The sequence below is a fragment of the Sinocyclocheilus grahami genome, unplaced genomic scaffold, assembly GCF_001515645.1.
Source record: "Sinocyclocheilus grahami isolate Dianchi unplaced genomic scaffold, SAMN03320097.WGS_v1.1 scaffold103.1, whole genome shotgun sequence".
In the NCBI taxonomy this organism is placed as follows: Eukaryota; Metazoa; Chordata; class Actinopteri; order Cypriniformes; family Cyprinidae; genus Sinocyclocheilus; species Sinocyclocheilus grahami.
Window position 1 is genome coordinate 16522 of NW_015505282.1, and position 18341 is coordinate 34862.

Here is an 18341-nt window from a genome sequence, read left to right on the forward strand (position 1 = left end):
TTAATATACATTGTATAAATTACCAAACTCTCCTGAATATTGGTGCATCTATACTGTATAAAAGGCGCTCTGCAATACCCAAGCCATTTATGCAAATGAGTGTGGGGATTTTCTTATCAATATAACATAACATAATATAAACATAAATTTATTTTTTTGAGGTGCAACATACAGCTTATGCTCAGTTTATCTATTCCTTCACATTTTTGACTAAGAATAGGCTACATAATTTTGGCTTCTGGCAACATGGGTTTAAAAACATAGCTGTTTTTTTTTATACAAAAAAGGATTGGAGAACATTTTATCTACAACAAATAAGGTAAGATAAATCTACATCTGCTGTAGTGTTGTGATTTTGGTTTGTATCATACTCAGATGAAAAACCCACCATTTGCTACTGACGTGCATTTGGGTCCAGTTGGGTTTGAAACAAAAACAGTATTTATTGGGTCTGTCTCAGGTTGGATTTTTCATTTTCTAAAAAAAAATAATTTATGCATGTTGGGTGAGAAGTGTCTCAGGTTGAATTGGGTCAGGTACAGATATTGGGACCTGAGAAAACCTCTAATTTGAACACTGTTTAAAGACATGTCTAAAATGTAAACGTGTCCATACAGTGCATTAATGTACAGTAAAATCCAGAGTGTTAAATTAACACTGCTCGGAGCATATATTGTCCCACTCTAAAAGAGTGTTAAAGTAACACTGAAGCAGTGTTAAAGTTAATGAGATAATTATGTGATTAAGTGCTGATTGATCATTAGTGATGAACAGCTGCTGTTAACAAGTAGAATCACTGAAGAAAAGAGAAACACAAGAACTACAACTGACTTCAGCCACAGCCTTAGATAAAATCAACTGAAATAAAAGACATTAAATCTCTCAACATCTCAGTAGAAGATGATTAAATAACTCCACAAACAGCATCACCAGCTTCACGCATTACTAACCAGTTTGAATTTTTGTTTGTCATGCGTCTAAAAAGATCTTAAGAACTAAAAGACTTAGATGTTAATTGAAAATAACACAATTTGATGTCATCGTTGTGTTGTCATGTTGTAGCCAAGTTCACTGATGCAATCAGTAATAATGTGTAGTATAGTTTATGTAATTGATCACAACAGCATTTAAATTAAATATTAGGAAAAGCTTTTAAAACACTTTGCAGACCAGTTATGAACATCTATAAAGTTTAGACACACAGACATCAAGAATCAGCATATGAATCTCAACAATGGTGATGATCATCAGACAGATTAATGTTGCATTGCATTCTGGGTGCACCAGTCATAACTCATCCATGGCTCCCAGCATGCATTGCGACATTAATAAATTATGTAGCTGCGTTGTCTTAGTAATTTCTTTTCTTTTTACTATTTGCTTTTATTTTTGTTGACTTTTTACTGCCTTGTTTTGTCACGTTCAAAAATCACATAAAAATGATCAATATTTTGTCACCATTGCTGAGATTCACATGCTGATTCTTCATGTCTATGAGTGCCAGAATTAAAACTACTTAATGAACCATATTTATAAAATTAATTTACTATTTCATTATTATTAATTTAATATAACTACAACAACATAGAAATATTATAAGCACTACAGTTTGAGATTAATTGCAATCAGAGACACATGACATGATTTTATCATATGTTCCTTGCCATCATATATATGCGTTTAACACACAATTGTGCCAGCCAAAGAGAAACTTAAATTTAAAAAGTAAAGGGTCAAGAGGCAACTAAAGCAAACACTATTCACAAAAACGGTAAGTTGAAGAAAAAAAACAAACATTAATTCTCAATAAAGAACTTCTGTTTTAGATACTCCAGAAATAAAGTCAAACTGGTTAGTTGTTTAATCATCTTCAGCTGAGATCTTGAGAGATTTAATGTCTTTTATTTCAGTTGATGTCATCTAAGGCTGTGGCTGAAGTCAGTTGTAGTTCTTGTGTTTCTCTTTTCTTCAGTGATTCTGCTTAACAGCAGCTGTTCATCACTAATGCTCAATCAGCACTTAATTAATCACTTAATTATCTCATTAACTTTAACACTGCTTCAGTGTTCCGTTAACACTCTTTTAGAGTGGGACCATATATGCGCCGAGCAGTGTTAATTTAACACTCGGGAATTTACTGTGTGGGCGTGTGCGATGATGAATAAGGCATTGACCTGTGTCTGTGCAGGCAATCTTGTTGCTGACGTATTACTCTATTAAAACTCAGAAGTGGAAACTAGTTTTGGCAGCTTGGTTTCAAGAAAAGTTGTTTTTGGACTAACAAGGAAGTTCTGCAAACTACATTCTATTTTTATACATTTTAGTACAATGACGTCTTATGTGTCAAAAGATCAGGGAAAATTAGATTTCTCAATTCATGACCCCTTTAATAGGTCCTAGACTTTCAATAAACACTGATATTTTGTATTTTTGAGGATGCTGACAGAATAATATGTCAGGGTTTGCATAAGCAAATCAAAAAAATTACACCAATAAAAAAAAAAAAAAGTTAAAATAGTGGAAAATTGTCTTTAAAACACAAAGTGCCATTTTAACATATTTTGGAGTATTTTCTGTCTATTCTGAACTATTTTGATTGCTGCTTGTCACAAGCACATTGAACTCTGAGATTCTGCCCACACAGCCAGCAGCAGAAGTGTTCCTTATGCCACACATGACCACTGGCCTCCTGCAGGAACATTTCTGAGAAGATCAGCTACAAAAGAAAGTCAGAGAATTCATTGGTGTTTATTTCACATACACATCTCAAGCTAAAGAATATGTAACCAAATGTAGATTTCTTGGTTATGCCTGGTTGTGAAAGTTTTCTAAAAGTTCAGTTAATTTCTTTATACCTTTTAGTAAAAGTGTGTTTTAAAAGGCATTTTATTTTACCTCATCACAGCCCAGGCAGCGAGGTCTGATGCTCTGGCAGTAATGGCGTCCACACAGCAGTGCTCCTTCCTTCCAAAAGTAGATCAGGTCCACCAGAGGCTCGCCACACTCACAGCACACAAAGCAGTTGGGATGCCACAGTCTAGTGTACCCGGCCCTGTCGGTGTACACCACAGGACTGTCCATAGCTGCCAACTGTCCACAGCCACTGCAATGCTAAGAGGCAGATAAGGCACGAAGGAGTTAGGGGAAAATACCAAAGCTGGATCAACCACAAAGTCAAAATGGGGAAAGCCCATTGCTATGATTACGTAAAGCAAGTATTGCATGTGAAAAACTTTTACTATGTTTTTACTATTACAGCTATCAAGATTAACTTATTGTGAAAAGTGTTGATTAAAGCATTATATTTATATTTAAAGCATTATATTTTTTTATTTAACATAGAATATTATTTTAAGGACTACACATAATACACAGTAAATTCCAGAGTGTTAAATTAACACTGCTCGGAGCATATATGGTCCCACTCTAAAAGAGTGGGAAAGTTAATTAGATAATTATGTGATTAATTAAGTGCTGATTGATCATTAGTGACGAACAGCTGCTGTTAACAAGCAGAATCACTGAAGAAAAGAAGCACAAGAACTACAACTGACTTCAGCCACAGCCTTAGATGAAATCAACTGAAATAAAATACATTAAATACATCAAGATCTCAGCAGAAGATAATTAAACAAATCCACAAACAGCATCACCAGCTTCACACATTACTAACCAGTTTGACTTTTTTGTCATGCATCAAAAAATGTCTTAAGAATTAACAGAGGTTTAGATGTGAATGTTTATTGAAAATAATACAATTTGAAGTCACCGTTGTGGAGATCAGCATTTGCTTTAGTTGGGCTCTTGACCCTTGACTTTCTAACATTACTTATTCTCTGGTTTCTGAAACGGATAGGTTATGGTAAGAAAAACCAAGAGATAATGCAGTGAGGTTAAATTAGCTTCTCTTTGATACTGTTGTGGTGTGTAGCCAGATTGATGGATGTCATCAGTGGTGATATAGTTTGTAATTGATCACAACTGCATTGTAAAGAAATATGAAGAACTTTTAAAAGCTTGCATACCAGTTTAGACCATCACTACTGATTAGCCACGCAGACATCAAGAAATCAGCATATGAATCTCAACAATGGTGATGATCATCAGACAGATTCATGCTGCAGTGCATTATGAGTGCACCAATCATAACTCATCCATGGCTTCCAGCATGCATTGCGTCATGAATAAATTATGCCGCTGCATTGTTTTAGGATTTTCTTTTATTCTTACTATTTGCTTTTATTTTTGTTGTGACTTTTTACTGCCTTGTTTTGTGACGTTCAAAAAACAAATCAAAATTATCAGAATATTTACCAGTCAAAATCTATTTTGTATTACCGATGTAATTAATAGGCTATTCTATTTATTAAAACCAAGTATAAATCTCATCAGTTTTTTTTAAGCATTTTACATTTATTCCAAAATAATAACTTGAGCCAGTAACAATTTAAACAATATATTTTATATAAACAATCATATTTTATTAATGAACTGATGTTCAGCTGTTATTTTTCATAAACTTATATTCGGATCATCAGAGCTCAGTAAACACTGGTCTCAGATGCGGGGATGTACCTTTCATTTCAACAAGCTGATTGCATGCTAAAAAACCCACAGATCATGTTTTCAGGCCATCTGAAGTTTGATTTAGATGTGACAAAGTTGTGATTTATATTTATTTAATTAGACTTCCCATTAATGCCATCACTTTGTTCATTCAGACTGATTCGCGAACGCAAAACGTGCACGAACACAAGAGGTGGGATTTAACGAAAGAACCAATCATAGCAGATCATAACCAGTATTAAACAGTCATATCGTTCTCATGTGACTTTCCCCCATTCATTCTCAATTACCCCCCACCAAACTCGCGGCACGCTTCAGGGGGTCTGTTAAAACTCAATGGGCTCAGGGGAGGCGAGAGATGCTGGTGTCACTGATGGACTGTTTTAGTTCTGTAACAGTTAGTACATGATTTGGGAAGAAATGACAGACTTTCCAAATCATGTTGTAGGTTATGTTTGGGTTTAATTCAGATACTTTAGGGCCATAAAGTTATAAATTACCTTCAGGAGGAGATTAAACCTCTATTTGAGCATATCCTTGAAGGGAGGGTGTTGGGTTAGTCATTAAAATTAGCTTGCGTTCACACGGTCAGCCATTTGCAAAGATTGAACTAAACTCACATATTCACTCTTATTGCTGAGCGGAGACTGTGCTGTTCCATTTGCAGTAGTCTCAGGATCTGGTTGTTCATGGGAGGCCTTTTCATTCTTCACTGCTGTACATTTTTCTCCAGGCAGGGCAACCTCTCCTACTCCTAAGGATTCCTCCTTAAAGGATTTCACAAACTGAGCCATAGCTTTCAACTCCACCTCAGACAGGCTGTGGCAGTATGCAGGGTCGTGATCGTAAGAAGGTAGCTGTCTTATCAGTTGCTTGTGGCGATACAACGATCCTGCTGTGCCAGCCACAGGTCGCCTGTCTTCAGGGAGAAGCTCCATGTACTGCATCGCCTGATAGACAGACAGACAGACAGACAGACAGAATTATGCCTGGTCTCAGCGTTTATACATAGTGCATAACATTTACAAATATGCTGGGACATAGAATTTGGACATCTAAAACATAAATATTGTTACATATTTACAGCTAAAAAAAAAGTACAAATCTTTTAAATCATAAGGATACTTGTACACAGTAAATTCCCGAGTGTTAAATTAACACTGCTCGGAGCATATATGGTCTCACTCTAAAAGAGTGTTAAAGTTAATGAGATAATTAAGTGATTAATTTAGTGCTGATTGAGCATTAATGATGAACACCTGCTGTTAACAAGCAGAATCACTGAAGAAAAGAGAAACACAAGAACTACAACTGACTTCAGCCACAGCCTTAGATGAAATCAACTGAAATAAAAGACATTAAATCTGTCAAGATCTCAGCAGAAGATGATTGAACAACTCCACAAACAGCATCACCAGCTTCACACATTACTAACCAGTTTGACTTTATTTCTGGAGTATCTAAAACAGAATTAATGTTTTTTTTTTTCTTCAACTTGCCGTTTTCGTGAATAGTGTTTGCTTTAGTTCCGTCTTGACCCTTGACTTTTTAAATTTAAGTTTCTCTTTGGCTAGCACATTTGTGTGTATTATACATATGTATGATGGGAAGGAACTTATGATGAAATCATGTCATGTGTCTGAGACTTTGGTTGCAATTTATCTAAAACTGTAGTGCTTTCATGATTTCTGTATGATTGCAGGTATGTAAGATAACGTGAGTAAAACTTCATAAGTGACTTTTATAAATATGGTTTATAAAAAAGGTTGCAATTCTGGCACTCATAGACATGAAGAATCAGCATGTGAATCTCCGCAATGGTGACAAAATATTCTGATCATTTTTATGTGATTTTTGAACGTGACAAAACAAGGCAGTAAAAAGTCACAACAAAAAATAACAAACATAAAAGCAAATAGTAAAAATATAAGAAAATACTAAGACAATGCAGCTGCATAATTTATTCATGTCGCAATGCATACTGGGAGCCATGGATGAGTTATGATTGGTGCACCCAGAATGCACTGCAGCATGAATCTGTCTGCTGATCATCACAATTGTTGAGATTCATATGCTAATTCTTGATGTCTGCATGTCTAAAGAGTACAGATGATTTACACTAGTGTGCAAAGTGATCTGAAAATTCTTCATATTTAATTAAAATACAGTTGTGATCAATAACGTTAACTTTACTACACATCATCACTGATGAAATCAGTGTACCTGGCTATAGCACGACAGCCAAGTCAATTTCAAATCATCAGCCATATAATCCAAACACACTTTCTATTGGTTTATTTAACCATAACCAATATATTCCATGATCACATTTGTAGCAACCAGAGAAACTCTAATGATATAAAGTCAAGGGTCAAGATCCCAAATAACACAAACACTTATTTCCACAATGGTGACTTCAAATTGTGTTATTTTCAATAAACGTTAACATCTAAATCTCTGTTAATTCTTAAGACATTTTTAGACGCATGACAAACAAAAATTCTAACTGGTTAGTAATGCATGAAGCTGGTGATGCTGTTTGTGGAGATGATTAATCATCTTTTGCTGAGATCTTGTGAGATTTAATGTCTTTTATTTCAGTTGATTTCATCTAAGTCTGTGGCTGAAGTCAGTTGTAGTTCTTGTGTTTCTCTTTTCTTCAGTGATTCTGCTTGTTAACAGCAGCTGTTCATCACTAATGCTCAATCAGCACTTAATTAATCACTTAATTATCTCATTAACTTTAACACCGCTTCAGTGTTACTTTAACACTCTTTTAGAGTGGGACCATATATGCTCTGAGCAGTGTTAATTTAACACTCGGGAATTTACTGTGTATAGTATCACTTTTATCAATAAATGAATTATATTTTTAGATCCCTTAACCTATACACCAAAACCTAAACATACCCATTTTATAGAGAATGTAAAAATAACATATAAAATGTAATAGACAGAAATGTGCATGAAAATGACCATTTTAGTAATTAATAGCATTTAAAAGATATTTTATGCCACTAATCCCACAGGTTAAACCTAACCATAATCATTTTTTAAAAATATGCACAGTATAAAGAGTATAAATGACAGACAGACAAGTGCAATCACAATAATAGAACCACACTTCATATAAAAAATAAACACTTTTGAAAAAACTGTGAAATAAACGTATGGTTTATTTCTTGTTTATTCTTTTCTTTAGAGAGAATTACCAAAAGAAATGATTGATATATTGAGTGCCAAGACTGTTCAGTGAATTTTACAGGGCACCTTATGTCAAGATAATTTATTTATCCATATAATAAAATACTGTATGTTCATGAAAATTCCAACAGATTTTAACAAACAGTGTGGATTATGTGCGACTGTCGCTTAGTTTCTCTATTTATAGTAAATGCAGAAAAGTCTGAGGCAATGATGATCTCAGGAAGCTGGCCTACTCCATTAAATTATCACGGCTGTACTTGGCCAAATATACAGGGCTCTCAGAAAAAATAAATACAGACTTGGCAAGATGGGAAGTACTACCTCTCTCTATGTTTGGTAGGGTAGAAACAATCAAAATTAATGCGTTACCCAGACTTCTTTTCCTATTTCAGTCTCTTCCAGCGTGGGTTCCAGTCTCAGCGTTTAGTAAATTAATATTTATTTGGCATAATAAAAGACCAAGAATATGACAAAAAGCACTTATGTCAAATAAAAGCAGTGGTAGTTAGAGGCTCTCTAATTTATGGTACCATTTTTGGGCTGCTCAGGGCTACAGTTGCTTGAAATAGTAATCATAAGGAGGTAGAATAAGTTACTACTGAACAAAATTCAAATGATATTTGATAGTTTTGCCATTTATGGACTTGCATGCACAGAAAAAGTTAAGGAAGTAAATATATTCTCAAAATTTGGTCCACAATGCAAAAAAGATGAGCGTGCACTACCCATTATGAGTAATCCAGTTTTCAGAGGTGGGACGTTCAAGTCACAAGCAAGTCTTCAAGTCATATCCCAAGTCCTCAAAGAGTTAAAGTTAATGAAATAATGAAGTAACTAATTAAATGATGATTGTGCATTAGTGATGAACACCTGCTGTTATTGAGAATTACAGAGGATCAGATGTTGATGTTTTATTGGTTAAAATGATGCCACCATCATGGAGATCAGTGTTTGCTTTAGTTGGGCTCTTGACCCTTGACTTTAAGAGTTAGATTTCTGTCTTTAGAAATGCATGAGGTATTGTAAAGCAGAGAAATCAGTGCAATGCAGCTATTGACTGTTTTAACATGATGAGAACATCATCATGAGCTGGCCTGATAAGAATCAAAATAACTTTTTGTTATGTTGAAGAGTTTAGGATTTATATAATCAGCTCTGTAAAACTACAACAAGCAAACAAAGTGCAGCTCACATGGGAATACATCATAAAGTCTTCCATCATGGATGGCAGTATGAATAATAATTGTCACCACTGTTGAAGATTGTATGATAGGTGTTCATGTCTAAAAGCTTGAGACAATTGCCAGTTTTCCTTCTTTCAATACAGTGGTTGTAGTAGGGCTGGACAATAATTCAATATTAATATGTATCGCAATATTTTTTTTTTCAATAACGGTGATATGGTTTTTAAACATTTCCGATATTTCGATATAGCCTACATTACCATACACTGATTTATTTGTGGCGTTTGACTTCATTGAATAAACATGAGCACTGCACGTTTTAAAATCAAAACTTGTCGCAGGTGTTTTATATTAATGTATCTCTAAAGGGAAAGGACTATCTTCAGAAAAGTTTCGATGGGATTTTTATTTTATCTAATAAAGGAGTATTCATGAGCGGAGCTGATTTGATTACAGCCATTACTGGAAAAACCGCTAGTTCAACTGCTCTTAAAGCGCCTCCTGCTGGCAGACCCTCAGTTTGCACTTAATTCTGTTCTGCTCACCAAACCTGCATTTATTTGATCCAAAGTACAGCAAATATATTTTTACTATTTAAAATAACTGCTTTCTATTTGAATATATTTTAAGATGTAATTTATTCCTATGATCAAAGCTGAATTTTCTGCATCATTACTCCAGTCTTGAGTGTCACATGATCCAGAAATCATTCTAATATGCCGATTTGCTGATTATCAATATTTAAAACAGATTTTTTTTTCAGGATTCTTTGATGAATAGAAAGACCTAAAGAGCAGCATTTATCTGAAATAAAAACCTTTTGTAACATTATACACTATTCCATTCAAAAGCTTGGAGTCAGTACGAAATTATAGAAATTAATACTTTTATTTAGCAAGGATTATTTAAATTGATCAAAAGTGAAGATAAAGACATTTATAATATTACAAAAGATTTCTATTTCAGATAAATTATGTTCTTCTGAACTTTCTATTCATCAAAGAAACCTGAAAAAATTCTATTTAATTCTAAATTTCAACATAATAATAAATGTTTTTTGAGCAGCAAATCAGAATATTAGAATGATTTCTGAAGGATCATGTGACTGGAGTAATGATGCTAAAAATATAGCTTTGAAATCACAGGAATAAATTACATTTTAAAATATATTTCAAAATGTTACTGTTTTTGCTGTATTTTGGATATAAAAAAAAAATGCAGGATTGAAAGAATTTCACATTTCTTGTTTGAATGAAGGCTAAATACAAATAAAAGGTGAACATTAATTTATTTTTGCTGTTTTTTTTTTCCTAAAATATTATATGGTTTTATATGAGGTGTCAGAGACTTGGCAAATTAATTTTTCATAAGTTTGTATGCACAGACATCTGTTGTGGCATTCTTGGCAGTTTTTACGAGGCTTTTTTTAATAGTGTTCATATCGATATCGGAATTATATCGTATCGACTGAAATTAAGAAATATATTGTGATATCAATTTTTGCCATATCGTCCAGCCCTAGGTTGTAGTAGATAGGAAGATCTCTAAATATATCTAAAGATAATTGATAAGCTCTTCAATGGGGAGATTATATGGTCTTTCTCTTAATTATGTGATAGATTAACACTGAGGTCTAATTATTTATTAAGGTATTTACAATTACAACACTACATCACAAATCACAGACGTTGAGCCATTAAAGAATTCCAACAAATACTTAACATTCTCTTTACGCTCTTAAAACGGATGTATTAAAAACAACACAACCTGTGTTATAGTCAAGTCAAGGACAACACATTTTGTGTTAATTTCAACTCAACCAGTGTGATATTCTTTGATATACACAAGTTGATATTCTTCAAATATTTAAAACACTAATGTGACACAAATGATTTCTGACACATTAGTGTGTTAAAAAAAACAGATGTGTTAAAAACAACACAACCTGTGTTATATCATAACACACCTGTGTGTCAAATTAGGGACAACACATTTTGTGTTAATCAAATTTTAACACAACCAGTGTTATTCTTCTTAACACAGGCAGTGTGTTCAAATATTTAACACACTAATGTGTCAAAAATCACACAATTTGTGTCATAGATGTGCTATTCTTAACCAGTTATAATGAATACAATCCACGGGTCAGAAAGTAAAAGTCCTGCCATATGTTTATTCCACCCATGAACTCAGCAGCTGATTTCACCAGAGGAGGAACCAAGTCATTCCTTTCAAGTCACAAGTCAAATCCCAAGTCCTCAAAGAGTTCAAGTTAATGAGATAATTAAGTGACTAATTAAATGATGATTGTGCATTAGTGATGAACACCTGCTGTTATTGAGAATTACAGAGGATCAGATGTTGATGTTTTATTGGTTAAAATTACGGCACCATCATGGAGATCAGTGATTGCTTTTGTTGGGCTCTTGACCCTTTATATAAATCTAAGTGATTTGCTTTCAAGCAATTGCAATATTGCTTCACAACCAACAGTTGTGCATTTGCACATTGCTGAATTAAAGGCTTGAAGAAGCAGTTTATACTCTCTGCTTTGAAGTCACTTCAAAGAATATCTTAAGGTGCAGCTCTTTGTTTTCTTCCCATTAAACAAAATGTAATGCTTAAATACTGGATAAATGCAGATTAATCTCTCTCAGGCTTTAAAACATGAACAATTATCATACGATCCTCAACAGTGGTAACAATAATTATTCATGCTGCAGTGCATGATGGGAGTTTTTACAATGGGAGTTGTAACTGGTGTTACCCAGCATGCATTGAAGCATTTTGTTGATTGACACCATTGTTGAGATTCATATGCTGGTTATTGATGTCGGAGTGTGACCAAACAGTAATCGAGTTCAAATATTTATATGCATTACACAGATTTTAAATTCATTCAATATAATTATAGCAACACTGACATTGCATGCAGTAGTTTCACCAGGTTGGTTATTCAAAATCTGAACACTTTAAATGAAAAAAAAAAGAAGCTAGATTGGATGTATACTTGGCAGTGTCTGATGATCAAACCATCATATGAAAACAACTGACTGCTGTTCATTTTGCAACACTGAGCTCACTGCTTTATAACAACAACTCATACATTACTACAGAGAGCGATCTACTACAAGAAGTCAAGGGTCAAGAGCCCAACTAAAGCAAACACTGATCTCCATGATGTGGCATCATTTTAACCAATAAAACATCAACACCTGATCCTCTGTAATTCTCAATAACAGCAGGTGTTCATCACTAATGCACAATCATCATTTAATTAGTCACTTAATTATCTCATTAACTTTAACTCTTTGAGGACTGGGGTTTGACTTGATACTTGAAAGGAATGACTTGGTTCCTCCTCTGGTGAAATTAGCTGCTGAGTTCATGGGTGGAATAAACATATGGCAGGACTTTTACTTTCTGACCCCTGGATTGTCCACCTCTGGCTGAAATAAAACACATTAAATCTCTCAAGATCTCAGCAGAGGAGCATTAAACAACTCCACAAACAGCATTATCAGCTTCACTTATTACTAACCAGTTTGACTAAAAAGCTATTGAGAACAGAGGTTTAGATGTTGAATGTTTCATTTGAACTTACCATGAATGTGATCAGTGTTTGCTTTAGTTGTGATCTTGACCCTTGACTTTTCCTAAATCTTGCTGTCTTTGTGTTTACAAAGCACAATTGTTTTGGCAACAAAACCAGAAGAAAACATGGTCAGTTGGTTTTGCCTGGTCATTAACAATGATTTAATTGTGGACTCATATCCTAATTCACTGATCACCTCCAAAGTCTAGATCTGTGATTTTGACGTTCAAATATAAAATGATGCTTTTGATGGATTTTAAAAACACTTTGCACGAGACATTTTGAACATCAGTGAGAGTTCGATGCAAACATTAATCAAGAATCAGCATATGAATCTCAACGATGGTGACAAACAAAAAGCTTCATGCTGCAGTGCAAACAATGTGTTATTAATTAACACATCCTTTTTGAGCGTGTAGTTTACGAAAAAATCCAAAGTGAAATGTACTGAAACAAATAAATAATTCTACTGAGACATTCACATAGTTAAAAATAAACAAAAGATAACAGTTATGATATTTGTGGCTTTAAAGCAATATATTTTATAATGTGGTATAAATAAGAAAAATGTGTTCATTCATACTACACTCTCAAAAAGGATGTGTTAATAACATTTTTTGTGTTATGTCCATTTTAACACATTTTGTGTAATTTTTAAGTTGATCATGTGTAAAAAGAAAAAGAGAGAGAGAGAGAAACAACACAATATGTGTTAACTATCATCCAATCACATTGCTGCTATGTCACTCCACAAGCTGTTAACCAAATTCACTCCTCTTTTTTCATTGGTGGATGACGTGGATGCACTCATGTCAGGTTTATTGATTTCCTTGCTAGAAATGAAATGTTCCCAGAGCATTCTCAGAGCGTCAATGTCAATGACGTTCCCAGAACGTTTCCCGAGATGCTCATGACGTGTAGTTTTTAAAGGGTTGGGGGACGTTATTTGGAGGACCTTCAGGGATCAACACTGCTCAGAGTGTTTTTGGTCCCACAATACAGTGTTAAAGTAACACGGAAGTAGAGTTGAACTTAATGAGAATGTTAACAAGCAGAATTACTGAAACAGAAAAAAAGAGAGACGAACAGAAACACAACTACAATTGACTTAGTCACAGCCTTAGATGAAATCAGCTGAAATAAAACATTAAATCTTTCAAGATCTCAGCAGAGGAGCATCAAACAACTCCACAAACAGCATCACCAGCTTCACTTGTTAGTAACCAGTTTGACTTAATTTCTGTCATACAAAAGTTCTTAATGAGAATTAACAGAGGTGTAGGGATTTCTAGTACATGAACGGACACTGATATGCCCCTATCAGCCATTATGAGGTTTGCTAATCACCCCAGCACATGACTCCAATATTCGGGGGGCGATTTCTTGTCAGTCTTGTCTCATCTACTCATGAAATCGAAACTAATTCAATCAGGAGACAACAAAGCTTTCTTTGTATCAGAACTGGAAGGTTCGTTCACAACATATAGAAACCACGATGTCTTGTGACCACCAATGAATGGAACTATTATATCCAAACAGGAAAAGGACAGTAATTTAATCAAGCCCTCAGGCCTGCAAGCACGTGATCTATGCATGATTGTCACATGTCTTGTGCCCACCTGCTTCCTGCCCTGTCTGAAACCCTTACAAACTTCTCTTACAACAAAAGAAACAGGACCTTGCATGACGATTTTTAAAAGACAATCGTTTAAACTCATAAGTAGTGAAAATGTATCCACTGTATGTGTTATGCCGTATATATATATATGCTTGATGTGTTTCATGTAATCGGTGCAACTTTAATCAGTGTTTATTACCTTATTTTTAGGAAATAAGGTTATTAAAAGGTGTGTAATATGTGAAGTTTAATCTTGAACGAATGGGCACGGCAAATGCAGAATGTTGAAATGAGTGAAAAGCTGTTATTTTGAACGGTGTGTGTTGTACGACACTTTTATCAGAAGTTATTTAAAACTTCCAGAAGTACGCCCCACGGGGGCATGCGACTTGTACATGAAAAAAGGAACCACACAGGGTGTGGCTAAGCCCCGCAGCCACCATCGTATTGGACAATCGCATATGGGATGGACCAGCATCGAGCCTGCTTAAAAGGAATACAAAGTCTTGCTCACTCGCTCGCTCTCTCTCTCTCTCTCTCTCAAGACCTTTGGCTTTCACTTGGGTGAAAGCGCTACAATAGCCCCCACTGCGTAACATCGCACAGCGAGACCATCTAAGAACTCAAACACTTCAGTTGAACCTTCGCGATCTTCAAAGAACTTAAAGTCTTGCAAACAGAGACTTTTCAGCAGAACTGCCCAAGCTTCTTCCATTATCAAGAGACCAACCAATCCAACGAGGGCTTCCCCAAAAGGGACGTCACCCAAACATCACCTCAGTAACCAATCAGCAAAGGAATTTCCCTCCAGCAGCCATCCAGGAAGCCTGCGTCAGCAACGGGAAATCATCTCAAAAACTCAGATTTCAGCAAAACGCAAGTACAAACAAAATCTTCTATCTGCTGAACTGACGCTGGTGAATTGAGTTAAGCAGTAAAGATAAGAAAATATCTGCTTTGTGAATTCTCTCAGGCTGAATTTAAAACCACTCATGAAAACGAGTTAGAACTTTGAAACTTCATGCAACTCCGTTAACTCTTTCCTTCAATTTTCTGAGCGGTATATGTGTGTGTGTGTGTATGTGTGTTTTAGCCTAGTTTTGATGTAATCTAGAATAGCCAATAAAATTTGTGTTTCATTTATAAAGAATCATTGTCTGGTGTCATATAACTTTAAAGTCAAAGTCAAACACAGATTTATTAATGTCTCGCAGGACGAGTAGCTGATAAGGTGTAAAATAACAAATTTGAAATCAGTTCTAAACAGGTGGACTTAGAATTTTCAGATCCGAGTCCTTTCAAACCTGAGCTAGAAATAAAATTAATGATTAATTCCCTTATCAAGAATTAATGAGTTAAATTCCCTACAGAGGTTTAGATGTTAGTGTCATTTCACAAAATGTCACCATCACCGTGGTCAGTTTGCGCTTTAGTTGTGCTCTTGACCCTTAAACTTACAACAGTTTTTCTTATAATAAAAAAGATCCTAGAGAAAATCAGGTGATGTTAGATCATCATGTAGTGTCTTGATTCACTGATTGTTACATTCAGCAATGTTGATTACAGTAGCCCTTTTTTTTGCAGGTCGAATTATAACAGTGCTTGGACAATTTAAACAATTTAAAAAAATGATGTGCACTAGGAGTCTTTGTTTATGGCACACATAGACGAAGAATCTGCACAAGAATCTCAACAATGGTGACAATCAACAACATATTCAGATAAACAGATCTTTGAACATCACAAAACAAGCTACTAAAAAGTCACAACAAAAACAGCAAAAATTAAAGAAAATAGTAAGAATAAAAGAAAATACTAAGACAATTCAGGTGCATAATTTATTCATGTTGCAATGCATTCTGGGAGCCATGGATGAGATTTGATTGGTGCACCCAGAATGCACTGCAGCATGAAGCTTTTTGTTTATTGTCTTGATTAATGTTTGCATCTAAATCGCACAGATTTTCAAAGTGTCTTGTGCAAGGTGTTTTAAAAACCCATCAAATTATCTAATTCAACACTACAGCAACATTACGTAAGTCATTAATAATGACCAGTAAAAACCAACAGACTATGCTTTTCTGGTTTTGTTGGCATAAAAAATCCGCTTTGCAAACACAGATTTACAGCAAGAATTAGAAAAACTAATGTTAAAAAGTCAAGGGTCAAGAGCACAACTAAAGTAAACACTGATCACATTAATGGTAAGTTCAAATGAAACTAATTCAACATCTAAACCTCTGTTCTAAATAACTTTAGTCAAACTGGTTAGTAATAAGTGAAGCTGATAATGCTGTTTGTGGGGTTGTTTAATACTTCAGAGTTATGTGCCTCTAGAAGCTTGTGTTCTGCAAGTGAACGGCGTATTATTGTGGCATCTCAAAGAAGCACAAAATCACTTTCACTGACTTTTTCATTAACTGTTCCCTCCTGGTGGAATGACCTGCCCAACTCAATCCCAGCAGCTGAGTCCTTAACAATCTTCAAGAAACGACTAAAAACACAGCTGTTCCACCTTTATTTAGGGCCTTTCGCACCGCTTTAGTTCCAGAACTAAATGTACAGTACTAAAGTACTGGGACGATTTTGCGCAAACTATTTCCCAGTACCATTTAAAGGGTTGCATTCGCACCGACAGTGTGTACTAAGAAGTGACATAAGCCGGTCGACAGCGACGTCATTTGTGCACGGCGTTCAACAACAGAAACAAAGAAGAACAACATTAACAGGAGGATGGAGGACGCTGTGATCGGAGCTGTTTTTGTTGTGTCTCGCAGGTTTCACAATAATGGACATGGAAAGTCGACGTACACGTAAAGCGATTGAAAGAATAGAGGACTAAGAGGACTAAGAATCTCCAAGGACAACTGGCAATGCTACATTTGCTACAAGTGCCTGCACTTCAGCGTCCGTCCATCTATCGCTGTTCTCCATACTTGCGAAATAAGTTGACAATGTTTACAGTATGTTTACACGGCGTTTTAAATCATGGCGGGTGAGGGCGTTTTCGTACGCGTTTGGCCAATCAATGTCTAATTACGTCACGATTAGTACCGGTTGTGCTGGTTAGACCCTGCTCCGGAGTAGGAGCTAATTTGGTTCTCGAAAAAGGCAGTCGCACCTAAAATCGCACCCAGTTCCGGCGGTGCGAAAACGCCAAAAAGTGGGTAGTTCCACAATTAGTTCTGGTACTATGAAAAGGTTCCCGCGGTGCAAAAGGCCCTTTTGACCCTCTAACTCTAGCACTTTCTATTCTATTTGAATTCTACTTTATATTTCTCTTCTTTTTTTATTTATTTATTTTTTATTAAAAAAAAACACTAGCTTTCCATTTTTTCTATTCTATCTACTTGTTTTTCTTTGTGTGGGTGTATATATATATATATATATATATATATATATACATATATATGTATGTATGTGTGGTATGGAGGTGATCAGTTTGTGGCACTGCTGAGGTGGTATGGAAGCCCAGGTGGCCTTCAGCTCATCTGCATTTTTTGGTCTCTTGTTTCTCATTTTCCTCTTGACAATACTAAATAAGATTCTCTATGGGGTTCAGGTCTGGTGAGTTTGCAGGCCAGTCAAGCACACCAACACCATGGTCATTTAACCAACTTTGTGCTTTTGGCAGTGTGGGCAGGTGCCAAAACCTGCTGGAAAATGAAATCAGCATCTTCAAAAAGCTGGTCAGCAGAAGGAAGCATGAAGTACTCCAAAATTCCTTGGTAAATGGGTGCAGTGACGTTGGTTTTCAAAAAACACAATGGACCAACACTAGCAGATGACATTGCACCCCAAATCATCACAGACTGTGGAAACTTAACACTGGACTTCAAGCAACTTGGGCTGTGAGCTTCTCCACCCTTCCTCCAGACTCTAGGACCTTGGTTTCCAAATGAAATACAAAACTTGCTCTCATCTGAAAACAGTCCAGTTCTTCTTCTCCGTAGCCCAGGTAAGACGCCTCTGACATTGTCTGTGCTTCAAGAGTGGCTTAACAAGAGGAATACGACAACTGTAGCCAAATTCCTTGACACGTCTGTGTGTGGTGGCTCTTGATGCCTTGACCCCAGCCTCAGTCCATTCCTTGTGAAGTTCACTCAAATTCTTGAATCGATTTTGCTTGACAATCCTCATAAGGCTGCGGTTCTCTCGGTTGGTTGTGCAT

The 18341-nt window shown here is 35.5% G+C and overlaps 1 protein-coding gene across 1 annotated transcript in view; it reads right to left on the bottom strand.

Moving 5' to 3' along the window:
* Window positions 1–2131: 2131 nt before the first annotated feature.
* Window positions 2132–18341, bottom strand: part of lmcd1 (LIM and cysteine-rich domains 1) — a 41203-nt gene continuing 24993 nt past the window's right edge. The window contains exons 6-8 of the mRNA XM_016276485.1: window positions 5187–5516; window positions 2896–3111; window positions 2132–2716 (exon numbers count right to left, since the gene is read on the bottom strand). Of these exons, the coding sequence (XP_016131971.1) occupies window positions 2588–2716; window positions 2896–3111; window positions 5187–5516 (675 nt within the window). The 3' untranslated portion in view covers window positions 2132–2587. The remainder of the gene's footprint in view (window positions 2717–2895; window positions 3112–5186; window positions 5517–18341) is intronic.